Source organism: Tupaia chinensis, unplaced genomic scaffold (genome assembly GCF_000334495.1).
Source record: "Tupaia chinensis unplaced genomic scaffold, TupChi_1.0 Scaffold000434_1, whole genome shotgun sequence".
Classification (NCBI taxonomy): Eukaryota; Metazoa; Chordata; class Mammalia; order Scandentia; family Tupaiidae; genus Tupaia; species Tupaia belangeri.
This window is the reverse complement of record NW_006159939.1, coordinates 1,379,047-1,399,502: the sequence shown is the minus strand read 5'-3', so window position 1 is coordinate 1,399,502 and position 20,456 is coordinate 1,379,047. Positions and strand designations below refer to the sequence as shown.

The following is a 20,456-nucleotide window of genomic DNA, read 5'->3' as shown; positions in this document are numbered from 1 at the left end:
ATTTGTTCTTTTGTAGGGTTTAAGTGAAATCCTATTTTTCTAACAACCTTTTTATTTCTTTTGTAGTAAACTGTGCTTATAATAATATTGACTTATCATTCTGATCATTATGTGAGCTAAAACGATATACATAATGATGGTATCTTCTAGTCATTTAGCACTTTGTAATGTGCTTTTGAATATACAATATAAATTAAGCCTTAAAACAACCCTGTAAATCTATATAAAAAAATTCTGCTTTATAGTGGAAGAAGTTTAGACTCAGTAAAATTAAGTGACTAACCCAGAGTCACAGCCATTTAAGAGTAGGGCAAATCGTGGATAAGTTTTCATAGCAAATTCATGTATTGGTAGAAACCAAGTGCTAATTTATACTGCTCAAAATCCTCTAAAATCGTACTCTTGGGACAAGAATTTATTAGATTTGTACAACTGTTCAGTGCAAAGTGTTCTCCTTTGGAATTAAGTAGGATAAACAATTGAATTGCAAAACTCTATGTATTTTTTTCTTTTTTTCCATTTTCAAAACTCATAGACATTATGAATATGAGCTATGAGAATTAACTCTTTCTAGAGGGAGCTCTTCAGATTTTATCCTGATCTCATCTGTGGTCCCTGCAAATTCTAGACTCCCAATGGGAAAGGAAACCATTCAGTGATTTAGTTCAAGAGCTTTTTAAAAAAAAACAAAAACAAACCAAACCAAAAACAAACAAACAAACAAAACACAAGGATCTTGGGGATGTCCCTAAGGAATGGCTGGCTTAAAAACTTGGAAGGAGAAGGAGGGATCTTTGTTACAAACTTCCGTCAGTCCTCTGGCTTCTGTTCCTTTACCCTCTGCCTCCTGCAGAGTTGTGTTTTCTGGGAATCAGCAAGTAAGATCACAAGTGGTCTTTTCTTTTTCCACTTTCTCCCATAAAGAAAGCTTTATCACGTGTGGCCTTAAACTTGCAGCAAATTGCAAAGAAATGGCTCAAAGGCTTCAGCTCTTTCTGTGCCCTGGGAGCTGAGATGCACGTCAGTGGCCTTGCCAGCGTGGCCAATTCTCTGCAGACTGCCAGAAAAAAGAGGCCAGGAGGAAGGAGGAACAAGACGAGATTGCCCAGGGGTGAGACCATGCCCTTCGTCTTTTCTTTCTCCTCATCTGCTCTATTTGTGTCCATCCAGGCTCTCCTCACCTGGCAAAACTGCTCAAAATTGCTGTGGAATTTACCTCAGTTTCTTCTTTCAGTCTGTGGCGTGTGGTCCAGCCTCTTGCAGAGCACACTGAGAGTAACCGGCTGGCTTTTATCTCCTTCTCCAGGTAAGATTTGCTTCTCTTCGTTTCTAAATTGTGACATCAGATTCTCACAGGAGAGAAATCCCTTCATTTCTGCTCTACCATATTTTGTCCACTAGATTTCTCAATGAAATTGATGGGCTCCTGGTTAATTTGGTGAAAATAGGAGAAGAGACTGGCAAAAGAAGTCAGGTTAACGCAGGGTTCAAATTTTGGTCATTATTAGTTGGGTAGCTTTTGACAAGTCACTGTAACTGCTCTGAGCCATATCATTTTAACAATGGGAATTATACTGCTAAAATTGTTGGGTTGTTTCAATAACAAGAAAAAGTACATATATCACATGGCACAAAGCAGTACTTATCAAATCTGAAGCTGACACAAATAATTATTTTTACAAAGTAACCAACTTGTTAAACAGCACACACCACTCCTCAGCAAGTACCATGAGGTTACATTTGAAACTGTGTGGAGGGAGGGATCCTGGCTTCCAGAAGCCTGAGTCCAGAGGTTTTCCTTATGCAAGACTTCTAAGGCAAGAGCAGAATGGAAGTGGCTGCCTGGATGTCTTTCTCTTTGGCAGTCAATGAGGCTGGCTGTGAAGTAGAGTCTAGGTCATTGTTTTAGAGCACATAGTTGAATGCATCTGAGTCATCCAAGTATGACCTTCCTGAGCCATCTGCACTCTACATTTAAAGAGTAGAAAATTGATTTTTCAAACCCATGTGAACAGAACATTCAGTTTTTTTTTTTTTTTTTTTTTTTCAAACTAAAAATGAAAAACTCATTGGTTGGTTTTGTTTTGGCCTCCAGAATGGTAGACTCTAATTTAGACCATTGGATGAAAACTTTGCCATATCGTTTCCTGAAAGAATCTATTCAAGCAGCCAGAGATCAATTGTGATTTGCCAATTGCAAATCCTGCTAAATAACTCTGTATTTTTGTTCTGTTTCTATCATTGCAAATGAAGAGAGAAAGCGTGTGTGCCCGAGGATCTTGCCATTCATGACATTGAATTTCTTTTCCTTCTTTTCGGGGGTGGGGAGTGAACTGTAGCCTCCTTGGAACATGCTATCCTGGCAATGATAGGCATATTAGCCACCAAGATGAAATTAGGCTTTCAGTAAAGCTGTGCAGTATCAATGTTTTAGGCTGGATATTATTTTGCCCTAACACAACCTCAACTGAGAATGACTATCTTTCTTACTTTTTTCATTATCATTTCTGGATTCCAGTTAGAATAAATGTTTGGATCAACACTAAATATAAGACTTCAAATGCTTTAGTGTCTCAAGTTTTTAAATATTTTCAACATAATTATTTTCTTTAGCATTAGTATTCCAGATTTAATATAAGTGATAGTATATTTTATAATTAAACCATTTATTTTTATTTTTCTGGTAGCTGGCTTCAATATTATGGTTAATGGGAAATAATACAATATGTGAATTTCTAACAGAGTAGGCCAATTTAAATTACATAGTTTAATTCTCAGAAAAAGATTATACTTCAAACTGTAAATTTAATATTATTTGTTTCATATTTTGAAGTCTATCTGGTCTATAAAGAAACCTACTTAACACTGTATAACTCATCGCTTCCCCAACCCCCTTCGCATTATCCTGGCAAACATTTTCCTGGAAAAGTAGTCTTGGTGATTCAATGATATATAAAGTTGATTGTTAGTATCAGATACTAGTGAAGAAGCATTCTGACATTCTTAGTTTCTTTGAATTTGTCTCTTTAAAATCAGAAATAGTTGATGCGTCTTATCACCTGATGTTTTGTATCTACCGACATGTTTCTTTTACTTTTGACTCTTCATTTAGTCATTTAGGTGAGTAAAGTTCCCAGTATGAGTTAACTGTTACATTTTTTTTAGAATAATCTTATTATAGAATATTAGTTAATTTGGACGTGCTAATATTTCATTTAGGGTTTTTTAATCTATGACCTTGTTTAGAATATTTCTTTTTGGAGCTATCTTTATGAGCTTTTGATAGGAAACTAATCTGAATGTTTCAAATGGAGACAATGGTCATTCATTTCCCTCATCTGCTTCCTTGAAGGATATCCCTTGTTAGAGCATTCCTATTACATAATCCAACCTTAGTATATTTGTCTAGGGGATAGTATTAGAGGATTTTTGTTAATGTCTTCCTTCATTGTTTTTCTCTTCTAGCTTGTATCTATATAGGTAATGCATATTTGAGGGAAAACTACTCATTTTGTCAAGATTTTAAAATGGTTTCTATATATCATGCATAATTTTTGTTTTATATTCCTAAACATTTATGTTTTTATATCAATTTTATATCTTTTAAAAATCTTTATTAATATTATCAGTTCTTTGTTTAGTTTTGTTTGCTTTTCTGTTCCACTCACTTTTCCTTTCTTTGTCCATTTTTTTAAAAATTGAAGTTCTGCATGTTTATGAAATCAAACAATTTATAAATATAATCATAAGTTTTTTAAAAAACCAGGCCCTTGCCCCACACTATCTTCCCTCAATTTCTACTTCCTGAAAAGATCTACTCAACTTTAAAATTGCTCAGGTCATTTGCTATCTTCATTTTTCAAAATAAAGTGTACCATTGATACTTGATTTTCCACTTTGGGATATTACCTATGAATGCAGACCATGACAGATGGCCAGAATTTGGTAAACACGAAAAGGGCACCTCATAAGGTGTGAATGACAAACATGTAGGCAGAATAAGCCTAATTATCTATCACAATACTCCTAGTGTCATATCTCTCCTCAGTGCAAAGAAGATATAAAGTGTCACTATTAGCATACAATCACAGCGGGTCATCATTAGAGAGCTGCAGAAGTTATTTTATTTTTTTGAGTTTCTGGATTAGTTTGTCGCAGGCATCTAAGCAGTATAGAATCCTGAAGAAGGGTCACAAGATCCGTAAATATTGCTGTGAACTGGGAAAGAATAGGTTCAGAGTATATGATCCTTCCTAGGGTTTGGTCAGGACAAAAGAGTCAGGGTAGGGTGGGAAATTATGCATAGGAAGGGAGGCCATCCTTTAAGGCTGACCAGAGAGTGTACTTTTGCTTGAATTATTGATAATTCTAAGCCCAAGGCACAGGTATTGCTACTTTCTTCTATGTCAAACTAAAATTATATAAATAGGGCCTCTTCTTTTTTGTCATGTCTTACGTGGGCTATGGCAAGAATCACAAAAGAATCTGTGATGGGTGCCAACATTTTCTATTCATTATGCTAAAAAAAAAGATTTAAAAACTTTAAAGACTTGATTCTAGTGAATCAATATTCAAATGGTTGAATTCCTCTTCTTCCTTTCCGGCTTGCTTCTAGTTTAAACTGGCAAGACCACAAAGTTAAGAAAATTCTGCCTTGTTATTTATTCCAACGGCAACATTTAAATGTATTTGCTGTAATGAGGCTCAAACTGGAGGGACTGAGGAAGAATGCTGGCTACAGAGTTCCAATAGCAGGATTAGTTCATCAAATATCCTAGCTGATTTTAATTGAAAAATTCTGCCAACTTACTATGAGAATGAAACATAGCATCGCTTTAAATTATATCTGTAGAATTGTGTTCTACTGTGAAATAAAAACCTTATGTAATAAATTGTGTAGATTTAAATTAATTGGCTTCCTGTAATTTTTAAAATTGATTTTGACAGATCAGAATCAAAGAACTTGTCATAATGGACACTTCATCCCAAAAAAATATCCAGCTATTCTGCAAAAATTCGGGGCAACCTGTTGGAAGATCTTCCTTTAAAGCAGAATGTACCTCCTCAGAGGAAAAAAAGACTTGCTGCGGTGAACTAAAGGTAAAGAAACAAAGAATTAAGTGGAGTTGTGTTCTTGGTTTTCTATCCAGATATCTCTATGTAATGAAATTAGAAGTGAGGATTTTTTTCCTCTTAAAAATTGTTTTTAAAAAAAAATAATAATAAAACTGGGGCCAGCAGGTGGTGTGGTGGTTAAAGTGCTGATCTCTCCCACATGGCCAACTGTTGTTTGAGTCCAGGACCTAGTGGCTTGCTTTCTCACTTTCCCTTTCTCTCTCTCTCTGGCCAAATTTAAAAATTATTAATAATAATAAATAAAATTAAATAAAATAACTAACAAAATAAAAAAAAAACTGATCTTAGATGTAATTTACTAAAACCACATCTTGCCAGACAATGACGCAAGGTCTGCATGACCATGTATGTTAATTACTTTCCTGGGATCATTTGAATGTATCTCTTAAACAGAAGAGAGACAGTAGACACTGGCATCTATTGAACATCTGCCATTATCAGATATTATGCTAAGCTCAAGTATAACCTTTAATCTGTGTGAAAACTGTGTTATTCCTGCTTTATAACTGAAAGTTTTGATATTCATTTACAGTAAGGAACAGAGTTGCATTGGAAATAGTGCTCTGTGAGACTCAAACTCCCTGTTCTTTTTTGAAATCTCCTGTTCTTCTTTTTTAATACCAAATATTTATTCAACAAATACTTACATATTTTTTTCATGGAAATACTAACTGGCCATATACATACTCTACTACAAAACCATGCCTAGCAAAATATATAAGCCAGATTCAAAGAGCTGTTTTTTATTCAGAAAGAATTCAAGTATGAATTTGAACATTAATAATACCACCTCCACCTTTTTTAGTCCCTGTGTCCTGCTGGCACATGCACCATGACTGTGAAATACATAATCATAAGACCTTGACTTGGTTTATGACATCAAGTGTTTGTCTTACAGTTGTTTTGTTTATTTTTTTAACCTATCACACATTCCTTTCCTTCTTTCACTCACCATACAATAAATCTTTTAAAGCAACACTCCTTTGAGGGGGGAAGGAAGGGAAACAAACAGTTCAACACACATTTTGAATGAAAATTAAATCAAAATTATACATTTCTAATCCCCAGAGAATTTGAATTTTTGGAAATCTGCATGAGCTTGACACTGAAAGAAATCTGTAATAGTGCTTGAATTCCATTTTCAGTGATAGTAAATTAATGTTATGTATTGTTCTTAGTTTAATTTTTTGTTTGTCCATTTATTCAAGTTTCCAACTGGGTGTCAAGCCAAAGTCTGACTAAGTGTGATCTGTCATATTTTCCAGGTGTTCTTGGGTGCCTTGTCTTTCGTTTACTTTGCCAAAGCATTGGCAGAAGGATATCTGAAGAGCACCATCACTCAAATAGAGAGAAGGTTTGATATCCCTTCTTCACTGGTGGGAGTTATTGATGGTAGTTTTGAAATTGGTAGGTATTGCAGATCTCCGACTTGTAAGCTCTTCTAGTCATGGCCAAAAACATCCTCTCTGCATTCTTTTGTCTGGACAAAATTTGATTCACAATATCTTGCTTGGACAGAATTCGCAATGACCTTGTACTAAGTAGAGGCAATTTGCTCTCTCACAGAAACCGACAATAAATTTCCTGCACAAGGTGTTTGCTATTGTGACTCACACAATTCAGAGTTCCCATTAAGAGTGAGAGAATTTCCTAGAAGAGAAAGTGGGAAGCTGATTGGCATTTTGAGTTATAAGTATGTGGGAAGTATTTTTACAAAAGAGTTACATATCCTAGGAGACCTATGATTCAGCTATAAAAATTCAGAAGAACCTAAGTAGGCTTTATTAAAATGTATTGCAATGATTTAAGAAGTTAAATCATAAAAGTATTTTACTGTCCAGTGACCTGAAAAGTAAATAAAAAGTATTCTATAAAGAACACTAAATCAGAGAAGGCAATACAAATTTTAACCTAAGGTATCTTTCATTAGCAATTGATTATGGATGCCCTCTTAGAACTTGAAGATATCAAGTGATTTTAGTCACCTTTTTGAAAGTATTTTATAGTATAATCCCAGTTAATCTGCTTCCTGGATTGATAAAACTAAGAGGCTTTAAATTTTGTTGAAGTGAACAAAATAGTACCCACTATGGTCCTAATACTTATTGGGGTTCAAATATACTCTGTAGTAAAATCTCTTAAGTGCTCCAATTTTAGCTTTACCTGATAAATTCTCAGAAGACTGTGGGACTATTTATCAGTACTTTGTCAACTTTCTCTTTTAGTTTGAACGGTATCTTTTAGTTCCTACTTTAAATGTCACAGAAAGAATTAAAACAGTGCACAGGTAACTTTTGCCTTCAGGCTTTTGCTTTCCAAATCCATCTTTTATCATCCTACTAAATAAGATTGCCAAATTCAGTGTCAGTCAGCTTTAATGTTCACACAAATGACTGAGTGGTCTTGTTAAAATGAGTATACTGATTCTGTAGGCAGGCGCTAAGCTCCCAGAGGCTGCTGATGCTGTCAGTCAGTGGTCAAAAAGGCTCTACATCAGATGATGTCATCCTGTCACACCACTCCCTTACATAATCTCTTAGCATAGGCCCAGATAGTTGATTTATTCCTTGATGCCTGCCCTCTCAATGACTCTGAACTGAATGAAAGGTCATGAAGAGAGAGGTGAAGGGTGATATACTATATCACAAGAGGAAATAGTAAGAGGTAGCTAGTGCAGATTGACAGGATAAAGCAGATTTACAGAAAGCAACAGACATGAGTAGGTAGAACATTATATATTGAATGATATTTTGATTTATTTCTCACTCTAGATTATTATATTTTAGAGCAAAAGACATTTAGAAATGGTCTGGTTCAAATTTGTCTTAATTTTCAGGTACTAATGCAACTCAAGAAAGGAAATCTATAGTTGATACAGGATACTTAGTTTTCAGAGGAAGTGGCAAAGAATCCTAATTCCAAATTCATATTAATTCTTTCAAATAATTTTAAGAATAAAAATTATTTATTAGGGTAGATGCCTTAAAATAGCTTAAAGAGGATAGCAGGTGGGATAGTAGTTGAAGTGGTTGGATCCCACATCGCTGACTCTGCAGTTTGAGTACTGGACCCAATGGTTTGAAAAACACACTGGGCCTGTGTGCCTATGTGCCTAAAATCTTGAAAGGAGAATAGAGAAGGGATTATGGTATGACCATCTCCTATGGGGGAGTTCTTTCTCACTTTCCTTCTCTCTCTCTCTCTTTCTCTCTCTCTCTCTCTCTTTCTCTGGAAAGCACACATGCCTGCTAGCAAAAATTTCAAAATAAATAAATGAAGCTAAAGCTCTCTTACTTCCATTGATACCATTTATCTCAAGCCTCACACATTTTTTCTAGTTATGTGTAGTCCATAGATTTCTAGGCAAGTGAGTTTTTTAAACATAATCTTAATTTACCTCTCTTGTCCCTTTCACCATTCCTTTCTTCCAAGATTATGGACTCATTATCACCTCTATATTCAGCTCTCAATGATTCTATTGTGTAGCACAAAGTGCTTTATCCTTTGGCATCTTTTGGTATTTTCATCTAATGCCTATATACTGGAAACCTAATTTCTCCCTCAAGTAAAATATTTTTTTATAGCAAGACTTTTCCCAGAAATGACAGAAAATTACCCATACAAAAGGTTTTCCATATAGTGACCTCCCAATTATTTTCCAGATAGTAATTCTTTGTTTCCTGTATTTTTCTAGGTACTTTCTTCTAAATATTTTTCACCTTTTACATTTTAACATTTAATAGACTTAAAATATGCTTCGATGTAGGAATTTCTTTATATTATTACAACCAGTCTAATCACCACTAAACGAATAGATGCCAGCCTGGTCCAATTCTTTATGATGCCTTCTTTATAACTATATTTGATCAAAATGTGTTTATTTTCATACAGAATTCAACTTATTAATATTTTATTTATATATATATATAATGCTACTATTTAAATTATTATACTTTGTGTGTATGTGTGTTTGTGTGTGTGTGTATAGATATATAACTTTTTTGAGGTTTTTGCCATAGGGCGCATGCACTCACCATAGAGAGATAGGGGGCCACAATGAGAAGGAAAGTTGAGAAATCAACCCCCAGGGAGGAATGGCCACACCACAGTCTCTTCTCCATTCACACAGCTGTCATGATTTTTAAGCCACTGGGCTCAGAACTTGACCCACAGTCAGCCATGTGGGAGTCTAGAACTTTAACCATTATGTCACCTGCTGGCCCTCTTTATATTAATTTACCACTTCATTGAAAATTTGTTTTATAAATCTGTTTATCCCTGACTAAATTTATGATTGTTTTAATGATTATAGTCTTATAACCAGCTTTATTATCAGGTAGGAAAATCTCCAACTTTGCCCTTGAAAGTTTTCTTGGAAAACTGTATTTGAATAGGTTTCTTGAAATGTCTTATTTGGGTTTGAATAAAAGTCCATAGAATTTATGGCTTAGAGAGCTAATATTTTGTGATAGTGAATTTTTTCATCTCTGAGTTTAACTTCCCAACCATAATATAATTCTCCATTTAGTCATGCCTTTTTTTTTTATGGCTTTCACATTTTTTGGTCATTTTCTCTCTAAATGGAAATCATACTTTTCAATTGAGTGTCTCTGGAAACTACATAGTTTTCTGAATAGACAACTACATGGTCTGAAACAGAAGACTATATCTTTCTTCCCAGTTCTCAGTTCTGTTACTGTTCTGCTCTTGCCCTATTGCATTGACCTCTGTACTGTGCTGAATAGAAGCAGTGATGATAAGCATCCTTCTCTCACATAGAACTTAAGTAAATGCGTTTAAAGTTTTGTTATTAAGCAATATGCCTGTTGTGTGGTTTTGATAACACTTTAAAATTTGGTTTCTTCATATGTTTTTTTTCTTATCACAAGTGTGTAGTTAATTTTATTGAGTGCTTTTGCACATCTCTTAAGATAACTATGAAATTGTTCTTCTTTCAACAATCATATAATAATTAGTAGATTTTTTTTATTTTGTGTACCCTTATGCTCCTGGAATAAACTATATTTGATCAGTATGTGTTTAGTTTTATACAGAATTCAACTTATTAATATTTTATTAGAGTTTTACATCTACCCTTAGAATTAAGCTTGAGCTTTAATTGTAGTGTCTCCCATTGTCCTTGTTCATTTTTGGTTTCAAAGGTACATTAGTTTTATGAGTAGAGTGGCTTTTTTTCTTTTTCATGATCTGAACTTGTGTTTGTGTATGTAGGAGTGAGGGAGAGAGAGAGAGAGAATCTGTTGCTTTCCTTTTTTTGCCTGAGGTTATGTATATTCACCAAGAGGGAGAAGTGAAAGGACACACTGACACACAAAGTGGAGCATGGTCATGATGCAGTCCCTTCTCCATTTCTCCATCTTGTTAATGTTTTTGACACACATGCACATGTGTTCAGCATGTTTTTTAAGCCACCAGGACTGGAATTTGAACCATGCTTAATTAAGTAGGCTCTGGCTCCTCTAACCACTAGAACATTGGCCAGGCCCTGTTACTTTAAAGTCTAACAAACCTATTTGTTTTGTTTTGTCTTGCTTTTTTTTTTTTTTTGAGAGATTTTCACTGTAGGGCACGTGCGCTCGCCAGACAGAGAGAGACATAGAGACAGAAAGCGAAAAATCACCCCCCAGGGGGGATGGTCACGCCGCAATCCCTTCTCCTCCATTCTCCTCTCAGGATCTTGGGCACACACGCACACACGCCCGGTGTGAGTTTTAAGCCACTGGGTCCGGGACACGAACTGCGGTCGACTACGTGGGAGTCCAGCGACATAGCCATTACGCTAACTGCTGGTTCCCAGTTTTGTCTTGTTTTTGATAGTATTTTATGAACAGAGTGTGTTTGTTCATCTGAGAGACAAAGAATCAGAGAGAAAGTGAGAAATAATCCCCTGGGGGTGGGGTATGGGAATGGCCATGCCACAATCCTTTCTCCTCTAGTCTCTTCTTAGAATTTTGGGCATCATGCAAACATGCCCAGTGGTTTCAAGCTGCCAGATCTGGGACTCAAACCATAGTTAGCCATGTGGTAGTCCAGCACCTTAACCACTATGCCACCTGCTGGTCCCAAACAAACAGGGAGAGAAAGAGAAGAGAAAAAAAGGCAAGAAAAAACTAGATGGCACCTTCCGTGGGGAACGGTCACGCAACAGTCCTTTTTTCTCCATTTCTCTGTATTTTCAGGATTTGGGACATATACAGAAATGTGACTGGCATATTTTTTCAAGCTGCTAGGTTCAAGACTTGAACTATAAAGTTTGGCCATGTGGGAATCAGCTGCCTGAACCACCAGGCCACAGGCTAGCCCACACAATTCAAGTTTTTAAAGATTATTTGTCACTATTTATTTTCCAAATAGATCTCCTGAGAACTCAGGAAGAATACTAAGTAAAGGAAAGAAAAATTCTATAGATATCATAGATGCTGAAGTGGTATCATCTTGTATTTAGCATATTCATTAATATAACAGAAATGGAAATACGAATCCTTTGTTATGACGGGTTGGTAGAGGGTAGTTGGGAGTGGGAGAGGATTGTATGTAAACTTAGAAAAGTCAGCTTTCACTTTTGCCTTACTTTATTTACTGTGGCATTTTAACAAAAATATAGACATAATTATCAATATAAGATGATACAGATTTTTTTCTACTAAGTATTTAAATATCATATGGAAAAGCTTATGCTTAATTATTAATTTTTGAATACAAACATTAAGATGAACTTAAATCTTCCTTGAGCCATCAAGCCTAGAGCCATTGTGCAAGCAACTCTTCTTACTGTCATTATTATTATTCTCAAAGCTATAAAAAATACTGGGCTTTTTCCAATTGACTAAAGTTGGCAGTGTGACTGAACAGTAGTAAATTCGATGATTGCTTACAGATGTCAGGAAACACACTCTTGGTAGAAAATTGGAAACATTGAGGAAAACTTCAAAGCAAGGCTCCCTGTCAGCCATCACAATCAATTGCTGGAGAATCTTTGCTTTCTTATCCTATCTAGCACAGCAGTATTTAAAAATAAGATATACCAAGTGAAAACAGCTAAAACTTTAAAGCCCCTTGAATTTTAACACCATAAACAATGTTTATTAAAGCATGTGGCAGGAACCACACACACAACACACTTGAGCTAGTATTAGAAATCCAGATCTCTTGGCCTATGCCCGACCCCACCCTCAGTTCCATAGAATCAGAAATTGTTAGGATCTGCCAAAAATATGCATTTTCAATGAGTTTCCATTTCCCTTACCACCCCTTTTAGTAATTTTTATGCACAGCAAAGCATGTGAAATCTTCTTTAAAGCATGTTTAATCAGTTATCACCATGATTAACTAAGTGATTTATGACATGCTTCACTTAAGACATTTTAGAAAGGCACAATTATTACCTAAAAAAAACAAACAAACAAACAAAAAAAAAACCAACATAAAACAAAAACCTCATATTCTTGGAGCCAGCAGGTGGTATAGTGGTTAAGGTGCTAGCCTCCCACATGGCTGCCTATGATTCAAGTCCTGGACTTGGCGGCTTGAAATGCATGCCAAGTTCATGTGCATGGGGGTCCAGGATCCTGAGAGAATGAAGAAGAGATTGGAGTGTGGCCATCCCCTCTGGGGGGTGATTTCTCACTTTCTGGCTCTCTGTCTCTCCAGCAAGCACATACGTCCTGTAGCAAAAATCTTTATAAAAAAAATAAACTTACATTCTTTAATTATTTTTTTCAACAAACAGATAGATGGGCATATTTAACAGAGATTTTGTATTTCATTAGACTTATGCAATAGATACATACATATTATATAATTTTTGTACACCTGATATTGTCTGTGTGAAGTAATTCTTCTATTTTGAGTTTTTCCATATAAAATATGTAAGCAAGTTATCAAGTTTCACTTGTGTAATAAGAGTTTCCTGATTTGCTTTCATTTAAAGTTAAGTGTTGTGTTTGCCTTACTTTTTCTATAGAGATTATCATCTAAAAAGAAAATGAAATCTTGGAATATGAAATCTATATAGCAAGAGTAACTGGGAAACTAATAGAAGTTTTTGGTGATTTTTTTTTTTTAATTTGCCAGAGGACATATGCACTTGCCAGAGAAAGAAAGAGAGAGAGAGGAAAAGTGAGGAAACACTCCCCATGGTGTATGGTCATGTGACAATCTCTTCCCCGCCTTTTTTCCTTTCTTTCAGGATTTCAGACATGCACATACATGTGCCCGGCATGATTTTCAAGCTACTGGGTCCAGAACTCAAACTACACAGTCAGCCACATGGGATCTAGCTGCCTTAATCACTATACCTCTGGATGGCCCCAATAGAAGTTTGAATAGAAAACTTTAATGATTGAAGAAATAGAAACAAAGTTTGTTTCAAAAATCACTAAAGAGAGCTGGCAGGTGGTGCTGGACTCCCACATGGCCAATTATGGTTCAAGTCCTGGATGCGGCAGCTTGCTTTCTCATTCTCTCTCTCCTCTTTCTCTCTCTTTCTCTTTCTCTTTCTCTTTCTCTTTCTCTTTCTCTTTCTCTTTCTCTTTCTCTCCCTCCCTCTCTGGTAAAATTAAAATAAATAAGCAAACAAATAAAGTTAAATAAAAAATAAAATTTAAGAGAACAACTAAAGAAAAGTCTTCTACAATTTGGTTTACGAAAATACATTAAAAAGACAAAAAATGAGATTGGATGAAACAAGGTAGAAAGGATGATATGAAAATATTTTTGACAAAAGGATAAGGTGATTGAAACAGTGAGTATGAAGAAATTTCAGATAATGGAAGGACAGGTAAATGGTGGACGGATGGTAGGGAGATGGGTTAGTCTAAATGTATCACTGCTAGACCAGCTATGTGCATCTATCTATTCATTCAGTTATGCTGTTGGATTTTCTCTAAATTCTCTAACTTAGGAATGCTTTATTCTTTTCCCCAAAGGGAACCTCTTAGTTATAACGTTTGTTAGCTACTTTGGAGCCAAACTTCACAGGCCAAAAATAATTGGAGCAGGGTGTCTAATCATGGGAGTTGGAACCTTGCTTATTGCCACGCCTCAGTTCTTCATGGAGAAGTAAGTCTAAAGCAATCTTCTCTTCCTTGTCTTACCCAAAGACCACATTTCTCCTTTTTCTGATTGCAATTAATTAAAGTGTTGGGTACTTTTTTTTTTTTTTTTCGCCAAGGGAGTAGGTCATTAATTATCAGTATTTTTTGATAAAATGCACCTCTAAGAAAAATTCTTAGTTTTATCTTCTTTCAATACCCTGGCTAATTTGCTGGCCTACATATGAAATAAAACCTGTGAACCAAATCTTCTGGTTACATCTTTAGCAATTGGGTTCTTTTTTTTTTTTTTTTTCGCCAAGGGAGTAGGTCATTAATTATCAGTATTTTTTGATAAAATGCACCTCTAAGAAAAATTCTTAGTTTTATCTTCTTTCAATACCCTGGCTAATTTGCTGGCCTACATATGAAATAAAACCTGTGAACCAAATCTTCTGGTTACATCTTTAGCAAACTACTTTAAATGCTGACTTGACTTGGTGATTCAAATCTGGAGATAGCTCCAAACTGAACCAGGTCCCTAAGGAATTGTGTAATATTTTTAGCAAGAGGTTAATGAGTCTGTTGTGAAGAAAACATTCTTTTTATACAGGTACAGGTATGAGAGGTATTCTCCTTTCTCCAATTCTACTCTCAACATCTCTCCGTGTCTCCTAGAGTCAAGCAGTCAGTTACCAATCTCAGTTATGGAAAAAAAATCACAATCCAAAATAAGTCATGGTAAGATGCTTTCATTTTTACTTGACTTAAATAAAAAGACTTTTAAGAAAGAACTTATATGTGCTTGAATATGGCCAAAAAACATCTATAAGATTTTTGTACTTGAAAGCTTTGATATTTAAATCAATATACTATAATACCATCAAATTTCTAGAATATAAAGCAGTATATAATGACATCACAAGAAAACATACAATTAAATCTTATAGAAAGAAGTAGCAGAAATTGCAGTTGATTAGGAAAATCTTCCAGGGTCTCCAAATAAGGCAGTCCATGAAAGCAGAGTAAAGCTAGTTTAGCGAGTACAAACCTCTGTTCGTTGCTCAGACGTGAGAGAACTACAATCTTCCCCATAGATCAGTTTAATTTCTGTGTTTAGTCTCTTTTTATCAGAATAGCAAAAACTCAATCCCAATTTGTCCCTAAGCTACACCCTTTTTAGCAGGAGTTGCTTATATTCTAGAAAACTTACATCATGGTCAGAATCGGCGGCTCATGGTGGTATCAATCCTCTCTGGTCACAGTGATTGGTTATACTTGGCACCAGGGGTTGTCTTTTGTCCATGTTCTTGTCCTTTTTAGCACAGTGGCTCTCCTAAGTACAGAAATAACAATGCTGGGTACATGAAAATTATTCCACTTTCTACAGGAGCTAGGAGACAGCAAATTTTGTCAGAATGTCTAAGCATTCCTTATGGATTATGCATATGATGTGGCAACGTTATGTCTCAGGCACTCTTGGGAATATGGAAGACATTTCTTCTGTGTGACTCTAGACATTGGAAATCCTATGAGAAACCCAAAACAAGGACGCTGAGCTACACTGTGCAGGCACTTAGTGTCTGGCGTTTTGCCACCTGCCTGTGTTTTATCTTGCCAGAGCGGCACAGGTTCTTCTTGTTCAGAGTTCAGAGATTTGTCCAGAAGTGTTTCCATGTCCCTAGGACCCAGTAGAGGCAGTGAGAGAAAATCCCCTTTCCTTCCTCCTTCAGCACAATATGCTTAACACTCACACCCTGCCACCACTGCCATCCAGCCATCCCTGTCATCCTCAAAATCTGCTCTACTCCTAAAAAACAAATTGTTCTAGGGCACATGCATTCATGAGAGAGAGAGAGAGAGAGAGAGAGAGAGAGAGAAAGGAAAATCCCCCCCCCCCAGGGGCTTCAATCCCTTCCACTCCATTCTTTATTCTTTTCTTGGGATTTGGGACATCTGTGCACACACACACACACACACACACACACACACCTGGCAGATTTTTCAAGCCACTGGATCTGGAACTTGAACCTGACAGTTGGCCATGTGGCATCCAGCCACCTTAAATGCTACACCACTAGCTGACCTGGAAACCTTTCTTATAAACACTTGCTATCCATCCACTTATTTTATCTGTTCTATAAATCTTTTCACTCCCCAAATATCCTCACTAGTAGTTTGTGTTGAGATATCTTTTCCCAGGCAATGAACACTAGTCTGGTTATTGAAGGGAAGAGCTAAAGAGCTCCAAGAAATATGGACATATGGGGGGAGGAAAGCAATGGAGGAAGACACAAAAATGTAAATGTTCACCTTCTGCTTTATGAAGGAAGAAGAAAAGTATTTGAGAAGAGGAGAATGTAGAAGAGATAACAGATACATTGTGGAAAAAATGAGTCGATACATGAAACAAAGAGCTTATTTATGTACGAATATAGGGCTGGCTCCATGGCCTGGTTGTTAAGGGACCCAGGTCACACATGGTTGAATGTAGGTTCAAATCTAGAACCCAGTGACTTGAAAAAACATGCTAGGTGCATGTGCATGACTGGCTCAAATTCTGGTAGGATGGAAAACTGGAGGAAAATGATTGTGGGCTGAGACTGTGGGGTGACCATGCCCCATTGAGGAAGGCTCTCTCCGTCACCTTTTCACTCCATCTTTCTCCAGCAAGCACATGCACCTTCTGGAAAATTAAGTAAAAAATAATATAATGAATAATAAATTTAATTTAGGCCCACATGAAGAAGAAAGGAACTAATTAAAGAGTTTGGAGTTTCATCTGTACACAACATATGGTCAGCGAAGATATTTTGTTTTTGAAAGTCAGGGAAAAGACAAGATATAAATGGTAATAAAAGTAGGTATAAAATATTTAAACCTTAAATATAAGAAAGTGAAACAGGATTTAGAGTTAGGGGATTAAATTTTTTTCAGTTAAATGGAAAAATTACCAGACCAGACAAGTCCAGAGCATAAGACCTAACTCTTTTCATTCTTATTTAAGATCCACTCCCTTGAAGTCCTGCTTTCCTTAGACAGAGTGGACAGGAGACTCACCCACAAAATTTCAGTGAAACTAAACACGGGTTTCTTCTCACACATGGTCCATGTATGACCCTCAAGTCCCCTACCATATTCTAGAGCAGCACTGTCCACAGAATTTTCTATGATGACGGAAATATATTGTATCTGTGATCATTCATTGATATATTTGAAATATAGGTAGTGTGACTAAGGAAATTCATGTTTTCTTTAATTTTATTTTATTTAAATTTTAGCAACTGGGACCAGCAGATGGTGTAATGGTTATATCACCTGACTTCCATATAGTAGACCAAGGAGTCCCAGACCTAGTATCTTAAAACTCATGCTAGGCATATGTGCATGTATGCCCAAAATCCCAAGAGAAGAATGGAGGAGAAGGGATAATGGTGTGGCCATCACCTGTGTGTGGGGGGGAGGGGTGATTTGTCACTTTCTGTGTATCTGTCTCTCTCTCTCTGGTGAGCACAAGTATTCTGTAGTAAAAATCTGTCTAAATTAAAAATGTTTTTAAATAATAAATTTTAGCAGCCACCTATGGCTTGTGGTTACTCTATCAAATAGCACAGATTTAGGATGTTAATTTATCTTCAGGACTCTCCTACCAACAACTTCTTAGAATTCCATGTGTTAGGGCTACAATGGACACTAGAGTTCATTCTTAAGAATGGATTTTACATCATATTTTAGAGAGCAGAATAGAAATTCAGAGGAGGTGAGTAAAAATTCTATGATCAACTTGACTACTTTTCTAGAAGTAGGATCAGGATAAAGCCAACATGAGATGAGTCTTTTCTGTTAGTCTGTTTGCTTGCTTGAAGTGTTCACCTCACTTCTACAGTAATCTATATTTCACAGTCAATTACATTCAGGTTTCTTAGCAGGTGAAAAGAATTTCTGCCCTGTAGGATAGCTGGAAGGATTGATTTAAAAATGCCTGCAAACCACTTAGCCCAGTGTGTGGCAGAAGCATTCAGAAAAGATCATTGTTGGAGGTTGTTAATATTAACACTTTTATTAAAGTGGCTAAACTATTCAAAGCTGTATGGTTATTTTTATGATTTTGGAGTAGTTATCCTACATCATCTAATTAATTATAACATTTTTTTTGTGAAAACATTTAAAAATTGTTAGTCCTGAAACTGGTTTTACCAATACTATCAAAAAGTTTTTTGTTTAGAATAGTTATCCTTCCAAAGCACGAAGAGTTTATCATTTTATATGAATTTGTTTCCAGAGTCCTAGGAATGATTATACACTGTTAAACAAATATAACTGTGGGCAATACTGTCCAATGTTGGAGTAGCAACCATATAATATTTTGAATTTCAGATAAATCTTGGCCAACAATAAAATTACTTACGATTTCTTTTGAAAAATAGAAAAGACTCAAAATTAAGGTGAGAAAACCTTTCTCAAAATTTTCCATTTTGTGCCAGATAGGATATTGATTATATTGAAGTATAGGAGTTTAAATAGCTCAGTGTAGGCTTGAAATAAAATGAACAGAGAAAAGAAATAAAGGAAACAGAAATAGGAAGTGATACAGTTACTTGGTCAAGTTTCTGGGGGATTCGCATGGCCTAAAAGATTGATATTACAAATCTTTTCCCGATCTTGCCCCAAATCCTACCTCATTATGACTGTTGCAAATTTCACATTTGCATTCTAATTCAATTATAGAAAAGAAAATTGTATAAATGTAAAATTAAGTTATATTTATATAACTTTGATAATGATCTAATGTCAACCCTCTGGTTTATTTTTCGTTCAAGAATGTGAGGTTGATGCCAGCTCTTCTATGTGGGTTTATGTTTTCCTGGGAAATCTTCTTCGTGGAATAGGAGAAACTCCCATTCAGCCTTTAGGTATTGCCTACCTGGATGATTTTGCCAGTGAAGACAACGCAGCTTTCTATATTGGTAATGGCCATCTCACCATCTCACTCATCTTCTTGGGGAGCAGAGTGCCTGAGTTTCTCACAATGCCATCCTACACTAAATTGAGTGTGGAATATGTTATACTTTTTATTCAATGTCTTTATTCAACTCACACATTTCAGAAGTGCCCACTTAGGATAGAGATGATGAAGCCATCTCACTTAGAAGGGCCTATTACATTAGGTATAGAATATCAGATTAAAGGAACATAACTGTGAGTTCAGTTGCAAGGTCTATGACCTTGTGGAAATATTCCATGGACTTCAGATTTCATAGGTTCTTTTATTGGGATAACTATACTGCTTTTGGGTATTATGTACATATATATTTTTAATTGTGTCCAGGGCCATAGGAACTACTTTTTATTTTATAAGCCCTAATTATTTTAGCCATTATTTTATCTTATAAGGGATAGGCAACAAATTCTGGGATCTCACCAGGAAGTGGAAAAGAATAAAGCTGATGTATATGGTAATATCTTTGACTTGATCGATATGCATGGCATTCATGCTGGAAAAAAAAAAAAACATTTTGTCCATCACAAAAATGTAGGGTGATAAAATGTAAATTTAAAAGGTGTAAAAATTTTTTAATTAAAAAAAAGAAAGGAGGAACTTCTCAAAAAGAGGTCCCAGTAGATAGATGAGCAGCTCATCCCAAAACCCAAAATGATAGCAGAGGAAAACTCCCAGGGTCAGTCAAATGCATCTCAGCAGCATTTATTGAGTGCTTCTTATTTTATTCTTTTTTTTTTTTTTTTTTTTTTGGGGGGTTTTTTTTACAACCCTTTTTGGCTCGCCAGACAGACAGAGAACGGGGAAACAAAAAGGAAAAACCCCCCCCCCCCCCCCCAGGGAGGATGGCCACTCCACAATCCCTTCTCCTCCATTCTCTTCTCAGGATCTTCAGCACACACGGCATATGCATCCAGCATGAGTTTAAATCCCAGGGTCTGGGACTCAAACCACAGTTCACTCTATGGGAGTCCAGCGACATAGCCATTATGCCAACTGCAGGTCCCTATTGAGTCTTCTTATGCCCTAGAATTAAGCTAGAAAACAGACACGTGGATGACCAAGACTTGCTCTATGTTTCAGTCTTGCTTTCTTGGAATTCTGATCTTTAAATTTCTTGCCTTCAGGGACAGGAGGGTAAAATTTAAACTTATTGAGGAAGAGGACCACAGCTGGGACTACTGTATAGCCTGCCTGAGGCCCTGGGGTATTTTTGTAATAGACAGACAGCCTATAATTAAGAAAAAAGCTCTGGTTCTAATGGAAAA

General features: G+C 36.0%; 1 protein-coding gene across 1 annotated transcript in view; it reads left to right on the top strand.

The window, feature by feature from the left end:
- Positions 1-994: 994 nt before the first annotated feature.
- The window catches only part of SLCO1C1 (solute carrier organic anion transporter family member 1C1), a 53,871-nt gene continuing 34,409 nt past the window's right edge, over positions 995-20,456 (top strand). Inside the window, exons 1-7 of the mRNA XM_006155086.2 lie at positions 995-1,111; positions 1,235-1,306; positions 4,948-5,100; positions 6,402-6,543; positions 14,085-14,217; positions 14,803-14,930; positions 19,010-19,156. Of these exons, the coding sequence (XP_006155148.1) occupies positions 4,972-5,100; positions 6,402-6,543; positions 14,085-14,217; positions 14,803-14,930; positions 19,010-19,156 (679 nt within the window). The 5' untranslated portion in view covers positions 995-1,111; positions 1,235-1,306; positions 4,948-4,971. The remainder of the gene's footprint in view (positions 1,112-1,234; positions 1,307-4,947; positions 5,101-6,401; positions 6,544-14,084; positions 14,218-14,802; positions 14,931-19,009; positions 19,157-20,456) is intronic.